At 28.4% G+C, this 18,302-nt stretch overlaps 3 protein-coding genes across 3 annotated transcripts in view; 2 read left to right on the forward strand and 1 right to left on the reverse strand.

Annotated features, from left to right (window-relative positions):
* Positions 1-9,478, forward strand: part of LOC130899135 (dedicator of cytokinesis protein 9) — a 32,003-nt gene extending 22,525 nt beyond the window's left edge. Inside the window, exon 20 of the mRNA XM_057808922.1 lies at positions 30-9,478. Within this exon, the coding sequence (XP_057664905.1) occupies positions 30-264 (235 nt within the window). The 3' untranslated portion in view covers positions 265-9,478. The remainder of the gene's footprint in view (positions 1-29) is intronic.
* Positions 9,479-10,130: 652 nt separating this feature from the next.
* On the reverse strand, positions 10,131-14,279 carry LOC130899357 (H/ACA ribonucleoprotein complex subunit 4). The gene is made up of 3 exons (XM_057809266.1): positions 13,282-14,279; positions 12,858-13,228; positions 10,131-11,307 (listed from the first exon to the last, which is right to left on the reverse strand). The coding sequence occupies exons 1-3, from the start codon at positions 13,637-13,639 to the stop codon at positions 10,579-10,581; spliced, it is 1,458 nt and encodes a 485-aa protein (XP_057665249.1). The 5' UTR covers positions 13,640-14,279; the 3' UTR covers positions 10,131-10,578.
* Positions 14,238-16,929, forward strand: LOC130899435 (protein CWC15 homolog). The gene is made up of 2 exons (XM_057809371.1): positions 14,238-14,738; positions 14,805-16,929. The coding sequence occupies exons 1-2, from the start codon at positions 14,608-14,610 to the stop codon at positions 15,328-15,330; spliced, it is 657 nt and encodes a 218-aa protein (XP_057665354.1). The 5' UTR covers positions 14,238-14,607; the 3' UTR covers positions 15,331-16,929.
* Positions 16,930-18,302: the final 1,373 nt, after the last annotated feature.

Here is an 18,302-nt window from a genome sequence, read left to right on the forward strand (position 1 = left end):
TATATATATATGTATAATAATATTTGCAGAGAGTTCCTGAAAATATGCTATTCAGCGCTTCAAATAAACAGCAAACTTATAAACTCGGAACAGGTGGAATATCAAGAGGTTCTACGTCAAAATTATAAAAAGTTATGTTCTTCTTTATCAATTTTATTTGGAGAGACGCTTTGGCCTCACGACGATATGGGCAGTTTTAAAAGAAACAGTATGGCGCTATTTAGCGCCGTGACTGGTGCCTCACAAAATTCTAGTACAGCCTGAAAGTATTAAAAGTATATTAAGTGAATCAAATTCGCCTTCAGTATGTTATTTAGTTGATAAAGATCATTGATACTTGAACGATTTTATCCAACAATCAACAAATAGTTTTAGTTTAAATATAATCCTAGCTATTCCAGTTTTTTTCTGGCATATTACATATATTCCGTTAACATAAATAGGTATTCTCTTTATAATTTCAAATGTGTGGTTATCTTGTTTTTCTGTATTATGCATATATTTTATAAAAGAATTTTTATTTAATAATTTAATAAAGCACTTGAATTTAATAATCTCTGGTTATATCAATATTTAAATTCTTTTTATAATACATGTTCCATGTATTAATGATCTTTATTATAGAAAAAATTAGTTATTTGACAAGTTTTACTTGTTTTCAAACTTTGACTAGATAATTTAACCTATTTTTGTTTTGATATTTTAGAAATATGTTATTAACTGAATATTATTATTAAAATTATTATTTCCCTTTTAATATTTTATATTTCCAAAACTAATATTTTATCTTTGGTTGTAAATTAAGTAGTTAACAGTAGAGAACAGTTTAGCTTTTTGGATTATATTGTCTTATTGTGGTCATTTAGTAAGAACTCTGCAGTAAAATATAAATTCTAAATCAATAATTAATGGAAAGCCTTAAATATATGGTACGTGACACTTTTATACTTTTATAAAAAACTCCAAGACTGGCAGAGCTAGATTTGTAATTTTATCAGTAGAATTGCATCTAGCAGTTTAATGCCCTTTGTTTCTTCGAAATTATAGAAAATAGTAAAGTAATACGTAGTAAACAATTACTCAATTTATGCTACCTAACACTAGGTAGAACTAAATATTCAATTATCTAACCTAACTTAAAAAATACGATATCCGTAATAATTGTGATTACCTAATTAATATATTTTGTTCGTGTCAATGCAAAATCATTCTTTCAGTAGACAGTATGTAGCTGTCAGCTCTTCAAAATTATCTTGAGTAAGTAATGTACGCAAATTTGTTTTCATTTTTCTAGCATTATTGCTAACATAATATATTTATAAAGTATTTCTTTAAATATTTATAAACTAGTACGTCTCGAATTAATAGTGAAAAGGAAAACTATTGTATAGTGAGCTTTGGAATGACAACCTTTTTATGTCTTCAAAATGTATTTAGAAATACTATATATAGCTTATATATATATATGGTCCATTACTCGCCAACATAAATTAGTAATTTATTATTTCTTCATAGTTTCACATTATTAAACACAGTTTAATTACTAACAAAATAGCATTTATGTATAATATCCAAACAAAACTTATTTATATATTCTACATTTCTGAAAATTTCGGAACTACAAAGGGCATCGACTTAGTAGTTAGACTTTCTGGATATTCCTAGCATATTTAATATATTGAATGAGACAAAATATTGGAAAAAATATATGTCAATATTGTCCATTGCTTGATTTCAGTAGAAAGAGTATATCTTCGTAATTATTGAATACATACAATGTGTATATCTAATCGTATCTATTGAAACGTTTGATTTCTTTCCCTTCGAAATTATGTTCTCGTGAATTCTTTTGAACACCATTCTACACATTGACCTATGAATCCCAGATATTCCTAATATGTGCTTGTCATTATAAATAGAAAAATTTAATGAGTTAATTTTATTAAATGTATTAAACACCAATAATTTTTATCTTTTATTAACAAAGTTGAGGAAATCTAGAAAGTCCGTTAACCAATTCCATAGACATAAAAAATACAGTAATTCAACACGTTATATCTAAATTTTAGTATAAGATTAGTCCTTGATGTTAATTTTTATTTCATAAATAAATGTGACCTTTAATAGTTCACACAACAGTTAGGAATTCACAAAATATTTAGCATTGTATTTCTCATTTCTAACCAGTATTCCAGTTGGAATGAATTTTATATACCAACTATTAAGTTTATCATTCTATGAACATATGAAAGTTTTAAATTATATACTAGGATCACTTGATAATGATTACAAGATAAATCAAAATCTCATTAGAACTACTCTTTTTCTTAATCCTTAAAGGTACTCATTCGAATACGCACATATTTGACTGAAGAAAAACCGTTCTAGTTAACATATATAAATTGCTTGGTCAGTTTTTGATTCCATCAATACCTACTCAGTGTCTATATAGTTATAAAGTTCAAGTCATAGTAGATTTAACAGTGAATATGTTGGGAGAATCCCTCTACATCGTTTATTTGAGAGCCTTTAAATTCAATAGAAATTATTCTGCATGTAGCTAACTAAAGGCTTAATGATCCTTTGCTTATGATTATGTACAGAATTCTAAACATATTCTACAGAAATCATTTTTTTTTAATTATTCTTAACCAATACTTACAATTTTGAACAACACACACGTTATTGTATGTTTCCACTGGAGAAATATGGAACAACTTAAACTATTTATTTTGATTTTCCATAAAGTTGCAAAATGTTACTTTGATTTTGGAAACTAATTACAGTTGTAGATTCGTATTGCTATGTCTAGTTTGGATGATAAACTTAACAAAAACATTAACATGAAACAAATACAATTTACTACCTGTAACTGTTGTGATGGAAACAGATAAGTAACTAGAAACAGCATTTTGTTGCAAAGTCTGTAGTGGTGCTTCTAATATGTGAAAAATTTGATTTTCGAATTCCCAGTTTCCAACTGGTCCAGTGAAAATAATGAGTTTCACTTAAATTGAGAACGGGAACCACAAATGACAACTACCAATTCTGGTTGATTCAGTGGACAAAATTTTCTTACATAATCAGAAAAGATTCAATTTCACGGTTGTGCATAAATATTTGAGTACTTTGCACTTGTATTGAAAGAGAAGAGAAATTACAGAATAAATAAAACAAACAGTATTGATACGGAGTACGTATTCATATATCAATTTCAAGCTAAATTTCATACAACTGGGTGTTGATTTTTGTATGTAGTCATTATACTTTTCCACATATATTTTGTAAGATACTTTTTGGTTCCTAATTTCAACTAATTTTGTGCAAAATTAATTACAAATATTTAGAAAATAAGCGTAATTCATCAGACTTCGTAGAAAAAATAGCGTACATAGCTTGATAGGAAATAAATTTCTTACATTGGAGTGTTGTCTCACTTGTACGTTCATACTCGTGAAATTTATCCCTCATAATCTAAAAATACTATTACGTGTTTATATTTAGAGTGATAGGAAGAAATGTAAAAGTTATTATATATTCATCCAGTGGAAACGAAGGTTTACCATATACCTGACGAAGTAATTATCAAGTCCTTAAAGTACCTAGTATATTATAGATTGAAATTGAACATTATATTTATTTGTGAATATTATGACATTTTGAACAGAAAATAGTGAAATATTTTTAGTTAGTGTAAGTTATATACTCCATATAAACGCCTAAATATGCACAAGATATTAATATGTAAATAATTAAACATTTAGATATTTACCCAACATACGTTTAAAAAATTCGGCTACTTAGAAAATTTTTTTATATATTCATATTAACGCCCAAAGACATTACAATTAATATTGAAATGTCTTTATTATACTCTTGTTTTGAAAAATAATTATATTATAAATACGTGAATGTCTTTAATATTGTGTGGGCTGTGAGCTATCATTAAATTAATTCATAATGGTCAGCCTAGTGTTAAGTTGATTTGTCAGTTACAGAGACGCGTGACTTTGAATTAGGAAATTCTATTTCAATTTTAATTTATTACAGATATATTTCCGAAATATTATTTGTCAACCTCAATGTATTTCACCATTGGATTTTGTTTATCCCTACATCTCTACAAAAAGAATAAAAAGTAGATTTGACAACTTCTCTTTAGAAGTGGAAATGCAGTGTAATTCCTATAGTACTTTCCTTAATAGCATCATCATTTTATTGCGTCGACATTATATCTGAACGTAGGTAATGAAAAATTTGCTATTCTATAACTTGTCTCAATACAAATGCACTAGAAGCACTTTAAATATTGCTTAATTCTAGAATATAGATTATATTTGTCGGAGCACTATTATTGGAAGAAAAAGAGTCTTTCTGATTTCTGCAGTTTGATATATTTATATTAGTTTATTTTTTGAAAATTATTCACTAGTAAATTATGCATGCTGATGTTTCTGTAACTGACTATATTTACTCTAATTTGATTTAGCCAAAAAAAAATTACTGTTATTAATTTTTGTTTATACCATGACATGTTACATAATTTGTTCCATTATTTTTGTAAATTCAATTTGTAATTTATGTAAATTTTTGTAATTAATTGTTTTTTCGTTAATTAACATATTGATGATAAGTGTCAAATTCATAGTATTCAATTTATATGAAATTCTCCATCACATTATGTCATTAAGCACAGTCATAATAGATAATGAGAAAGTTAATTACTTAGTATACGAATTGTGGACTTTTTACAAAAGGAAAGATTCTGAAATCAGGTATCTAGCAAATTTTTTGACACATTTTTAATATTTGATTTCTAAATATGGTATTTTATTTAGCTCACTTTATTAAATATTATTATATGCAATATTTGTTTTTAATGATAAATATTTAAATTTAGTTAATTACATTGAAAAATAAAATTATTAGATCTAGGCAACAGGCTGAAACCTGATTCATAAAATATTTATTATATCGTCAATTCATGGAATACTCATATCTATTGTTTTAATTTCTATATCCTATGTATTTATCAGCAAATGAATAACCTCAAATACTATTATAATTAGTAATGTTTTTATTGGACTAATTATGCAGTAGTAGCAAAAAATGTTTCCATTAGTATCAGTCAATTTCTTGGTTAATGTTTTATGAGAATATCATTAGTCTTAATTTTTTAAGGTGATACACTAAAGTAATTGAAAGGTTTTGAAGTAGGCTAAGGAGCATTCATTAATTACGTGAGCTCATTGAACATAGGGAAGCATGTCCAGTACAAAAAATATGAATGACTGTCTTTCTTTACCACCGAAAATCATGACCGACATGTATTAAATGTCGCTAAAGAAATGGACCTAGTGTGTTGAAATCTGACTTTTTACTTACAGTTTTGAATAATTTGAACTGTGTAGAATAACGAGAAAATAATGAAATTTGTCGTTTATTCATACCGTAAAAATGTGCTTGAAAATGTTTGAAAAATCTAGAAAAAAGTGTAATAAAATAATTACAAGCCGATGATTCAAATTTAAGATTTTTTGTACTAATTAACTCTTCCTACAAAATTTCCATATTTTTGTTTTTTTAGTATTCAGATGTTCAAAAATGTTTTCTCGCATTGGAGAAAATTTGTCCAGCTGGATACGATAAATAAGAGTTTAAAAACCTTCCAGAATGGCGCTGGTGTGAACGTATCAATTGTAATTGAACTGAAGCATACCTTGTACAAAAGTGTGAAAAGTTGTCCAGGACGTAAATAATATTTGGAGTTTGCTCTAAAATTCACCATGATGTTGCTATTGTGGCGTCACCTTTATGTAACTTATTTCGACGGACACTTTTTCATGTACACAGATTGTTCTCCTCCTCTCTACCCTAACCTAATCGTTTTCTCTATTTTGGCCAACGCTGGTTTTCGCTTTGATTTATTATAAACTAAAGATTCTATTTTTTCTGTTTCTTCATTTTTGATGACTTTGGTTTTTTTTCCTTCTTTTTTTCACCAATTCTTCTGTTCTTGTGAGCTTGACATGTTAAAAAAAGGACGATCACAACAAAGGTTAAAACTCTTCTCGCTCAGGGGCAACGGCCAAGCATTTCACACATTTGTGTTGTTGCCTCGGTTAGGAAAATTAGGACCAGGGTCTTGATAGAAAGGATTCTTTTTTGACTTATTTTCATATTTAGTTTTAAATGTATATGTGTATTATAATTATTATTTTTGTTTATATCTCAATTTTGTATATTTTGATAAATTTTATGATTAGCTTTATAATGTTGTAGTTTTCTCTGTTTAAAATGTTGAATAATGTAATTGGTATAGGTATTTTTAGTTCAATCAGCTTGTTATATAAATCATAATTGGAGGTTCGATTAATGGGGCATCCGAAAAAAATGTGGTTTAGGTCTTCCGTTTGTCCACAGATACAGTATGGATCAGTAGCACATCCTATTCTAAATAAATGTTTTTTGTTGCGGCAATGGCCCGTTCTGAGTCTGCTTATTATTGTTAGATGCCTTTTATCTATAATTGGAATTTTGTAGAAGAAAGGTGTTTTCGGGAATTCGTGTTGGATCGAATTGTACCATTTTCCTTTGTTTGCAAATGAGCTTTTCCGTTCGTTGTGTTCTGTTTTAATTTGTTCTTTAAAATGTATATAAATGTCTTCTTTATCTATTTTAAAATTTTCGGCTGGTACATTAAGGTTTCTTGCGATTTGTGCAAGTTGGTCAGCAATTTCGTTCCATATGACTCCAGCGTGTTCCGGAATCCATGCTAGAACAATATTGTGATTTTCCTTTATCAAGTCCACTATTAACTTTTTCCCCATTAACGCGGTGTATTTAAATTTGCCTGTTATTTGATTACTAAGACTTTTGATGGCGCTTTGCGAGTCGGAAAAAATTATGATTTTATTAATTTTTTTATTTTTCGCTATTTCGATCGCTTTAATTATTCTAATTATTCCCACTGTGCATATTTGAATGAGATTATGTAGTCTTAAAAAAAATTGGTAATTTAGGGAAGGAATATAGACGCTGCATCCCACCTTGTTGTCTTCCGGATTCAAGGATCCATCTGTGAAAATCCATGTATATTCACTGTATTTCGGTGCAAATTAGTTGATGAATTTTTGTTGTGAATATATTTCGTCTTTTTTTGTTTCAGCAAATACCGTATTAATTCTTTATGTTTGATATTTTATTTCTTCTTTGAAACACGGGTCTATTTCGTTTAGGTGAATATTTTGATTTGTTTCTTCGATTTGATTTTTTGCTTCTTTGTTTTTCCAGAACCCTGCTTTTTCTCTAAACTTTTTACCCTTTTTTTTCAAAACGCGCGTCAGTCTAATCATATTACATGCTAAGCCAGAATAACAGTTTTGATCAAGTGTTAAATTATGGAATGGAACAATCCAAAATTATTTATTAAGTGTTTCATATAATCTTCAAACTATTCCTTAAACATAAACTTATCAACAAGCTCTAATCCACTGCTATATATACGCCAAATGTAATATAATTTTTTTTTGACCTTAATGGTTCATTTTTTTTAAATTTTGTATAAAGAGGTCCATCTACAGGGTGTCAAACATAAGGTGACCTATGTACTTTTCTCAAAACCTGTAAGAGTTATCGAAAAACTTTCTTTGTATTCTAAGGAATTTTTAGATTATTGACTTTTGGATTATACCAATTCTTCAGTACCGACATCAACTTTAGAATTTCAAATGAAACACCTTATTATTATGCATTACATTATAACTGTAGAAATGTGACATGTGCGTGTCCTCCTAGGAGTCCTGATTTAACGCCGATGGACTTTTTTTGAGGAGCACTTTAAAAAATATCGTATACAAAAATAGAAATAATTATACAGTGGTAGAACCGAAAGAAAAAAATCGAGAGGAAATGAATTATCTCAATCAAACTGGTGCAGTACGAGAGACAATCCAAAGCATGAAGGCAAGTATACTACATGCATTGCAGGAATTGTTGGATACATAAAAAATAAATTGTAAAATCCCGGTCTTTAAATATGATTCGGATATTTTAAATGAGTATATTTCATTAATTTGTTGCATATTCATACTTTAAATCTCTTCAGATGTAAATAAAATGTTTCTTTGAATTATTCCTAATAAAAATATTTGTTTAAGGGTACGATATTATTATAGCTTTTTGTTTTTGATAAACATTTTCTATTTACTTTCTTTAAAAACTGCAATACTCATTGTTACATTAGTCAAATACTCCCACAACCATTATATATAGGTATAGGACAAGTATGTATGAAATGATTGATATTTTATGCGCGTTCTATTATAGGTATAATATACAGGGTGTGTCATTAAAAAAATGAGATTTTGTTATTCACAAAATTTGGAACTCGTACAGTAAAAAAAGACACCCAGTATGAATCTCAACTCGAAAACTCAATAAACCTAAGTTTTGTGTTTAAAAATTAATTTTGCAAATGTTGCCAGTTAGCCTCATTTTTATTTTGCAGAATTGTCAAAATATGATGATTTTTCAGTAAAAATTCAAATAACCTTAAATATTTCCTAAACCGTGCGGAAATCAAATCGGTGGGTAATATGAAAGTTCCATTCAAAATTCCAAAGTTGATGTCGATACTGAAGAATTGGGACACCCTGTATAATCCAAAAGCCAATAATCTAAAAATTCTTTTAGATACAAACAACTTATGTAATTAAAGTTTTTTGATAACTCTTACAGGTTTGGAGAAAAGTATATGGGTCACCTTATGTTTGACACCCTGTACATTAATTTCTATATAGTACATCCAAGCAAGAAGTCTTCTTCATATACACTTTTAAATGTGTGATATGTCAAAAGGTTGCGGAGTTCATATTTTGGGGTAATTGACTATTAATTAAGTACATCTGTATCTGCAGTAAAACATATTTTAGCTTGTCAGTTTGTATAATTTATGCAACCTGTATGTATAACATACCATAGCTACTACGTTCAGAGAAAGTATATTCGTTTAGCTGATTAAAAGTATAAAATATCTTTTCATTATATATTGTCTTTAGAATTGTAACGCTTCATTTCCATAACCTTATCACGGATAAATCTGTGCACTGGATTTGCCTATTACAATATATGAATTTAACTTTGTGAGCTTTGAATCACCCAAATATTTGATGATTATATCAGATAATCCGAGAAATAATTGTTTATACTAACACTTCCTATTAAATGTAACGATTCTTTGGGGCGAGTGGTACACTTGTACATGAAAAAATATTAATTAAAAATGTGTCTTTGTATAACAATAAAGAAAATATATTCAAGCTTATTCTATAGTGCCATAATTTCCCCTATTGTAAAATTTACACTTGTGACAGTGTGTTATGGTATTACATATATCTATTTTTATTTGTTAATATGTGAACTTTGTCAATGTGTTAATAATTTTCGTTATTTAAGAAATAAATATTGTTTAGGAATAGTAGTTTTATTTTTTAAAATAATAAATTGATAATAAGTCTACAGGTGTTAATCTCATCCGAAAAACGATTAGTCTGAGAGTTTACATCTTAAAAACAAAGTTATAACTGTGCCTCAAGGTAAGGTGGTAGCTGGAAAAAATTCCAAGGATTTAGTGTAAGAATATAAAAACGTAGCTGTTTTAATTTAAAAAAAAATAGTGTTTCTTATCGTCATAGTATAGTCTCATTAAAAACTACTGAAATAAAAATCCTTTTATATTTGGATAAGATATCAATCTCTCTAAATTCGATTTTGCGTCAAGATGGGCCATTTCCCATAACAGGTTAATTGATACTAAAATTTTGATGTTAAAGTTACCATTCAATTAATTTTAGAAATAAGTGCCACCAAATGAATGTAGTATCAGTGGGTAATAAGTTTTTTCTATCTGCACAAGCTAGTAGCTTAACAATACTATAGAGAATTGAATTTAAATCCTAGTCCAAAAAAGGGGAAAAAGTAATTATTTAAAATATAGTATTGTCGACTAGGTATCAGATGAAAATTTAATACCGCGGTTTCATATTTTTTTTGGAAGTTATGATCTTAAAGAACTTTTAAAACTAATATCTAAAAACCTAGAAAGGAAAGATGTGAATAAATAGACAACATTTGGGAAACAACAGTTTATTATCTAAAATTATACATAAACAAGTTATATAAGTTCTTACAGTATCTTTAAAAAATATTTACAGATTTCCACTAGTCCAAATTGTGTTGAACCCTACCTGATTAAAAATAAAGATTTAGTGTTAACTTATTAATTAAAAAAAATGTTTCTTTTCATCAAAACCAAAACTTTTAGTATTAAGACATGAAGTAATCTAAATATTAAGTAGGGGAGAAGAATATTCTAAAATGTTCAAGGAATGTATTGATGAAAATTCATCTTAACTGAAATTTAAAAAATTAAGACACTGAAAATAAAAACTTTTGGAAAGAAAAATATTTTTATATCTTGTCACTTCTCCATGTTCTTCAGCTTTAGTAGTAGTTGGCTTGACAAATATTGAAAAAAAAATGCAAGTTGATATTGAGTTTATTAGAAATCACTTGTATTTATTGGGATGCAATACTTTCATCTCCTTTCTTTTTCTTCTTTTTTAGTGCGTCTTCTGACTCAGGTTCAGCCACTGGTTCTGATGTCTCTTCTTTATCTTTTTTCTTCTTCTTTTTCTTTTTTTCGGTTTTTTCTTCAACATTCTCCAACGATGTATTGATTGATGAAATACTTAATTTGCGTTTTTTCTGCTCTTCAGTATTTGCTTCATCATGGACTTCTTTAGGTACAGAATAATCTACAAAACTATTCAACCACTCTTTTGGTGTATTTTCATTAGGCTTTCCATGTTTATCCAATTGACCTTTTGCAATAAGAATTTTCTTTTGGCTAGCTCTTGGTCCTAAACCCCATTTTCTTGGATATAAGTCTCTTTCCATAATTACCCTTTTTATTTTGGCAGCCACACCATGAGAACAACTGGCTATTGTTGATGTGGTCATTAAAGCTATAGCTAATGCTACAGCTTCACCTTTAGTTGTCACTATAACTATTTCTTCATTCAATTCAATCCCATCTTCAAATCGAAGTATACCAGGAATTAAAATTTTAGCACCATAACACACTGCATTTACAGAACTATCTTTCATGATTATTCTTTTGTGTTGCACTAATAAACCTTCTAATGGTTTAATAACTCTTCTAAGGTAAGATTCATCTTTGTGATTATCTAATAACCACTGTGCATCTAAGATATCATGTAATGTAGCTGTGTCATCCATTTCTCCCTGTAAATAACATTACAGTTTAATTCAAAAACAATGTAACAAAAAACATGGATTACTGATTTTTATATTAATGCCTATGTATAGTCAAGAAAACATGGGGAATTAAAAATGAAAAATCTATTCATTTGAGTGATCATGTTGTGTGATATACTGCCATACTATTCAAAGAGAAGAAGAGCTAGACAGTAATGGAAGAACAGAGCAGGGAAGTATCTAAATTATGATATATATGGCCAGTTTGAACCCAGGATTTGAAATGCAGCTGTGTATTTTGTAGTGTGTCTGAAAGTTTATAAAATATTAACACTAGTATTCAACATTGGGTGCATTCCAATCAATGCCACAATTGTAACAGTAACATTACATCGCCCCCATTTCGCACATGAAATATGAATATGTTGGAGAGGGCTTTGACAAAACAAGCTTTTTCATACAATTTAGAAACATATATAAGCAAAAATGAAGACGATTTTGACAAAAATTAATGGGATGTTAAATCTCAAACCATGCTTCATTTATTATAAACTACAGGCGCCCAATAAGCTGTCATATCATAAAACTACATTGCTTAAGATGTGTGTTCCATCTATAATTGTCGCCTACTAAGCCCACAGCTTTGTACAGAAGTGGAATGGGAATTTAGACGATCATGGACGTTAGCGTTGTCAGCTTCCATTAGAATGTAGCCATTGTCAGCGCAAAGACAACTGGAACTAATACAATGCTCTTGAAAAACATTTTCCTTAAATTTAACCAAAAGGAATGAAAAAGTGATGGAAGAGTAAATCTTCTGATTGAAACAAAACCCAAGGAATAGTATGTGTTAGTAGCGTTTAATACAATATCTTATGAGCTGTTTTGTCATGAATGATTAAGGAAATGTTGTACGATATACATCTACAAACTTTTTCAAGGACCACTGTGAAAAATTCAATCTTCAACTACATTATGATTTGGTTCCTTTTTATTAGAATACTCAGATATAGGCTACAAACTAGTAAATTTGGTAGAATAAGAGATTCTGTGGTGAGGAAGTTCTTAATATGTTCTAGCTCCAACAATTCAATAGGAATAGGATGTTTGTTGGCCACAATATCTAATTGGTGACATAACATATGTCAATATAATTGTTTTCTAATATTCATGAATTTCATTTAAACATTTGAATATTACTAAAATTCGATTGATAAAGGCAAACAAGAAAAAAAATAACAAGCTATAAAGAATTTCTGATTGAAAAAAAACTAAACTTTTCCACTGGACTTGTACAAAAATTTATAATTATTTTTCTCAATTTAAATATTTTGGGGTGAAAATGTGAGATTTTTTGAAACTTTCTAGTAGATTATCACTGCTTACAATTAAAAAAAAAAATTGTTGAAACCTAAGATCTGAAAAATATTGAAACTTTAGATACTGTAGAAATAACTACTGGGTAATCTTTCTATAAATTGAAATCCTGATGTAAAATTTTTACAAGATTTACATTATAGAATGTATTCATTTTTTGCTTCTATTGAATATATTTTCAAATAATAATGACATATTACCTGTATTCCTGATCTTACTCGTCTTAATTCCAACATTTGTCCTCCTGCACCAGATAATAATCCTAAATGAACACACATAGTACGGATATAAGAGCCTGCTTCACATTTTACCCAGAAAACGCCCATATTTCTAGTTTCATCATAATCCAGTAATTTACTATCATACACAGTTCTAACTCTTAACTGTCTTTTAACAGCAGATATTAAAGGTGGCCTTTGAAACAATGCACCTTTGAGCTTTTCAAGAGATTGAACCACTTTCTTGAACTCTACTGCTGAATGAAGCTTGAAAACTGATACATACTCTTTACCTGCGGCTTGTTGGGATTTAACCAAACGGGTTGCTCTTTCAATACAAACAATAAGACAACCTGTTGAAAAATACAATAGTCAGTGAATTTCTAATATTAGGCAATCAACTTACCCGTGGTTTTTGGATCAAGGGTTCCAGAGTGTCCAGTTTTTTCTACTCGTAAAATTCTTTTGATCCAAGCAACTACTTCATGACTGCTGGGATTACTTGGTTTATCAAGATTAATAAATCCAGATTTTACATATTCTGAAATGTCTCTCTTCAATGGAGATGATCCAGATGTTATTGGAACGTAATGATTAGTCCTTACATTTAAACGATCAAAATGCTTCAATAAAAGAGGCCAATTTGAAGCATCAAGCTTAGGTAATTTATCCGATGACTTGAGTGAGAAATGGTTTTCTGTTTGTACTTTGCTTACATCCAATTCTTTAGATTTTTTCTTTTTAGTTTTAAGAGTATCTTCCATGCTTTCTCAAGCTTATTGCCGGAACACGTGTTGTTATTTAAGGTTAACCAAAATCAGACAAATATTATGCTGTTGATTTTCAACTATTTGAAATTTAGTATCCAAAGTAGAAAGCTGTTAATTCAACTTCACTCAGATTAATAACAATGAACTATATTTATCAATACATTAACAAATCTTAATAAACGATGTTTGATAAATTAACTGCACAATACTAGAGCATATAACAAACCGCACATACAAAGTTGTTCCAGCTTGGCGCTAGTGTCGCCTTTTTTGTGTTCTGTGTAACGACATTAAAAACGGTAATTACTTAATCTTGACTAAATTTTCCAATTTTCACAGATTATCTCTTTAATTGTAGTATAGTTAACAGGCTTGATGCATGTAACAATTATCAAAATTCAAGTATTGCCGGGCTCTATAGGTTCTGATTTGTGCAAAGTACCACAATATAAATTGCATATAGGCCATAGATTTCTTGGCATTCCAGCACAGAACATAACCTAAGGGTATGGATATGTTCTGTGTGAAGCGACTGCGTTCGAAATTAGAGTTAAAAATACACTGTATTAGTTCTTTAGAGGAAAAAAGATTTATAAAAAAACATCATACTAATTAGGTGAAAATTGTAAACTTACTAAAAATAAAAAAAAACAGAACATTTAATAAAATATAATATATAAACAGTTTTGTGTATAGTTATTTGATAAACCATATCCAGGGACATCATGAAATGCCGCTGAAAAACGCCACTAATGACATGACAATCTATCTGCTGAAAATCACTATAGTCTATAGTGTGAATGTAAATAATACGTACATCCATTTAAAGTTATTCAATCTAGTGTAGTTTTTAATTTAATTAACAGTAACAAGGGTACATTCACTTACCATTAATTTATTATACTTCGAACATTTCAGTTCCAAAATTAAGTAAGAAACGGTAGTTAATCCATTATAGCCAAATGACTACAGCAGCACGTCCAACTTTTGAACCAGCAAGAGGTGGTCAAGGAAGAAATGAAAAAGATCTTAGTGCTATTTCTAGACAATATTCAAGTAGAGATTTACCAGGACATACTAAATTAAAATATAGGTATGTATGCCTACATATAAGTTAATTACTCCTTTGGTAACACAAATAGTAACTATGAAATTTTAGGGAACATGGACAAGGAACAATTGATGAAACCAGGGCTAGAGATTTTAGAAAAGAACTTGAGGAACGTGAGAGAGAAAAAAGACCAGGAGTTAGGGTAGTTGAGCACAGCAAAAGATTAAAATTGGACCAAGTCCCAGCTGCTAGCTTAGATGCAGATGACCCCCTTGATGAAGGAGATTCAGATTCAAGTGATGGTGATGATGCTGATGATGATACTGAAGCTTTACTTGCAGAATTGAGTAAAATTAAAAAGGAAAGAGCTCTAGATACTGCAAAAAAAGAAATAGAAAGAAGACAAGAGGAAGAAAGAATAAGAATGGAAAATATTTTAAGTGGAAATCCTCTATTGACACATTATTCAGCAGGATCAAATAAAACAGATCACAAAGTGAAGAGGAGATGGGATGATGATGTGGTATTTAAAAACTGTGCCAAGTCTGAACCAGAAAAAAAGACAAATGTATTTATAAATGACTCTTTAAGATCAGAATTTCATAAAAAATTTATGGAAAAATATGTTAAATAATTTAATTTTATTAATATTCTGTCATATTCATGAATTTAAACATTTTACATATCACAGTTAAATGATATGTTTACAAGAAATAACATGTTTGAAATCTGGAGCAAAATAATATACTTCATTGTGTAAGTTATTTGAGTTTGAATTATAAATTTATATTGGTGATTTCGAGAATTAGTTTGCGCACTTAAAAGATGTGACATCAAATAATTGTGGTGTTTGGGCTTAATAATAATTCAAACCTCTCATACTATTTTCACGTAAGGTATTTAGATCCTATTTGTACTTTCAACTTCTCATTACTCTTTCCAATTTATTTTATTGCTATAGTAAATTTTTCTTTCCTTTTGATTTTCCATTTGGCAGACCTTATCGTCAACTTCTTTAGTATGTTTTATTGAAATGTGCCATGTATTTGTCGGATTAAACTTTAGATTCACTCCTTTTCTTTCTATCCAAACAAAATTGTGTTAGATAGTTAGACTGGAGGGTTTTCAGTGGAGAGCATTAATTATCTTTCATTTTATATGTTTGAACTTCTTGAATTTTTCAAATTTGATAGATAAACAATGTCATCCAAAGTGAAAAAATTAGTAATTGTGGATATGAATAGTAGAGAAATATCCACAGAATAGAAGAATTTAAGTATATAGTAAGAATGAATAATTTGCTACATATATTTTTTCTTCCATATATCAGTAATTGGTTTCTTACCCCCCATTCGTCAAAATGCATGTCCTAATCCAAATTCGCAAATGAAATCCTTTCAATATTTGTAGAGAAGACTTCATTATAATTGATATCACTGTACAAGCTTTTGTAAATCAAAACTCATATTACTATTGTAGTTTTAAGGGAAGAGCTGTTCAATAGAATTTAAACTACTACGACGTTTTGCTTGTAGTTTTAAATGTAAACTATAGCCAATCTCTTAGTACTGTGCAAATATATATGATATTAAGAGTAATAAAGCTGGGAAGTTTCAAACAGATTTGATGTTTCTCTTTAATAATTGGCTGCTATTCTTTTGTTATTTCCAAAAATTGACTTTTTATTTCCATTGATAAGTTATGGGCATACTATATATTGCTTAGAAGATATATTTTTGGCTGAATTCTTACAATGAAGGTGTTCAAAAAAATAGGTATTTTCAAGTTAAAGTATGAAGACTGACGTTTATTCAAATTACAATTTTATTACAGCATTTGAAAAACAAAGTCAAAGTGAAGATTTAATATCATTTATCTCAAAATTTTTCACCAGCCAGTAAATCATAGTCTGTTCAAAAAAATAATCACTCTTTAACTTGTTCAAAATATCAAATAAAACGAAAAATGATTTGTTATTTTATTTATCTTACATTATATTTTATTTTTGTTGTAAGTATTATTTACCATTGAAAGGTTTTTGGGAGATGTTTCGGGTAATTCCTATGACAGATATTTAATTTAAGCTATGTAAAGATTTAATAGAGGTATAATTAATTTCATTATAAATTAATTCGCAAAAAATTATTGGAATATTATACTTTTTAATTTTGATCATGATAAATAAACAAAAGGTTTTGCTACGATACATAATTCAAATAAATTTTTAAAAATATATAATCATTGTTTTATTTTTCAAATGAAACTTCTTTTGTTTTGGTGAAGTGGAAGAATAGTAAGTTGTTCTAGCTCATAATCATCAAGTTATAAGTTTTTCATTTCACCTTTTTTGTCTTCTGATGAGGGCAAGGATGTAAGGTTGTATCATATTTATTAACTTCCGAAATTACCAAATCACACTTCAATTAAGCACTTGAAACAATTGTTGAATGGTTGTCTACCCAATAGGTTCAGTTCTTAAGAAAGATTGTAATTCTGTACTAAGTATGTATTGGTAAAAACTGAAAAAATATATACCTTCATTAAAAAATTTACCTAACCAAATCCTCATATTCTTCATCATTAGTTACGATTTGCCATTGATATCATGAAAAAAGCTGCAATATCTGAAATGAAAGTAGTAATTATTTTTTATCATATCGCGCTTCATAGCAATAATCTGTGAATAATAAATTGAATTATTTTCAAACCACACGAATGAAACTAATGGTTCCCAGGGATTTTTTGTATGAATGAGAGTACTATTCTTTTTCTACGTGGCACGTATATATGTATATACATTTCTTTAATTTCTTAGACCTTTTGATATATGAATTCATCTAAATGTTGATTTTAGTTCTCTTCTGTTTTAAAATTAGTTTTTTCAATAATTTTTGGAAGAAACATGAAATTTGACGTTTCCACTTTTCTTTAAGTCTTTATCAAAATCTGATAATGACACTGGAAAATTGCAGATTTATATTAATCAATACATCATGAACATCAAAATAAGAATAAAATCAAAATAGAAAATGTTCTTACAAGAAAAATTAATTTTTCCTTAATCCTTACATTTCAAATATGTAGCAGTACTTAATCAATCAAATTATTTGTAGTTTTATTAGAATTTACAAAATAGAGCTAAAAATTGTATTTAAATTTTTTAGGTCTTTTTTATCATTTATAGCTTTTGCGTTCTTATGAATTTGAACCATTTCTAAAAATTCCTTTTTTCGTATATTAGATTCAGTTTCAAGAATTTTTGAATCTTTATCATTTAATTTTTGTTTTTTTTTATATTTCATGGTTCGTTAACGCAGTTTTATTTTTTTTATTGTATTGATGACCTTTTAGTCTATTTTCCAAATACTGAGATGTTTGCCCTATGTACACAGCGTCACCATTAGTACAAGACACTTGATATATAATATTACTTTTTTTGTTTTTTGTTGTTTTAGATTTCAATTTAGTGAAATATTTGGATAACGTATTATGTCCTTTATGACTGATACTAATATAATATTTATTAAAATAATTTGATAGTTGTTGGGAAAGTCCTTGTACATATGATAATGGAAAAGGTTTTATGTTTTGATGTTTCGTTTCTGT

This window comes from Diorhabda carinulata, chromosome 1 (assembly GCF_026250575.1).
Source record: "Diorhabda carinulata isolate Delta chromosome 1, icDioCari1.1, whole genome shotgun sequence".
NCBI lineage: Eukaryota > Metazoa > Arthropoda > Insecta > Coleoptera > Chrysomelidae > Diorhabda > Diorhabda carinulata.

What these genes read in the sequence shown, in the direction of transcription:
- LOC130899357 (XM_057809266.1), bottom strand. Translation starts at nt 13,639, where the DNA reads ATGGAAGATACTCTTAAAACTAAAAAGAAAAAATCTAAAGAATTGGAT. An exon ending in CCTTGATCCAAAAACCACGG is followed by an intron (nt 13,229 to 13,281) that starts GTAAGTTGATTG and finishes ATTTTTCAACAG; the next exon opens with GTTGTCTTATTGTTTGTATT. An exon ending in GAGTAAGATCAGGAATACAG is followed by an intron (nt 11,308 to 12,857) that starts GTAATATGTCAT and finishes TGTTATTTACAG; the next exon opens with GGAGAAATGGATGACACAGC.
- LOC130899435 (XM_057809371.1), top strand. Translation starts at nt 14,608, where the DNA reads ATGACTACAGCAGCACGTCCAACTTTTGAACCAGCAAGAGGTGGTCAA. An exon ending in CATACTAAATTAAAATATAG is followed by an intron (nt 14,739 to 14,804) that starts GTATGTATGCCT and finishes ATGAAATTTTAG; the next exon opens with GGAACATGGACAAGGAACAA.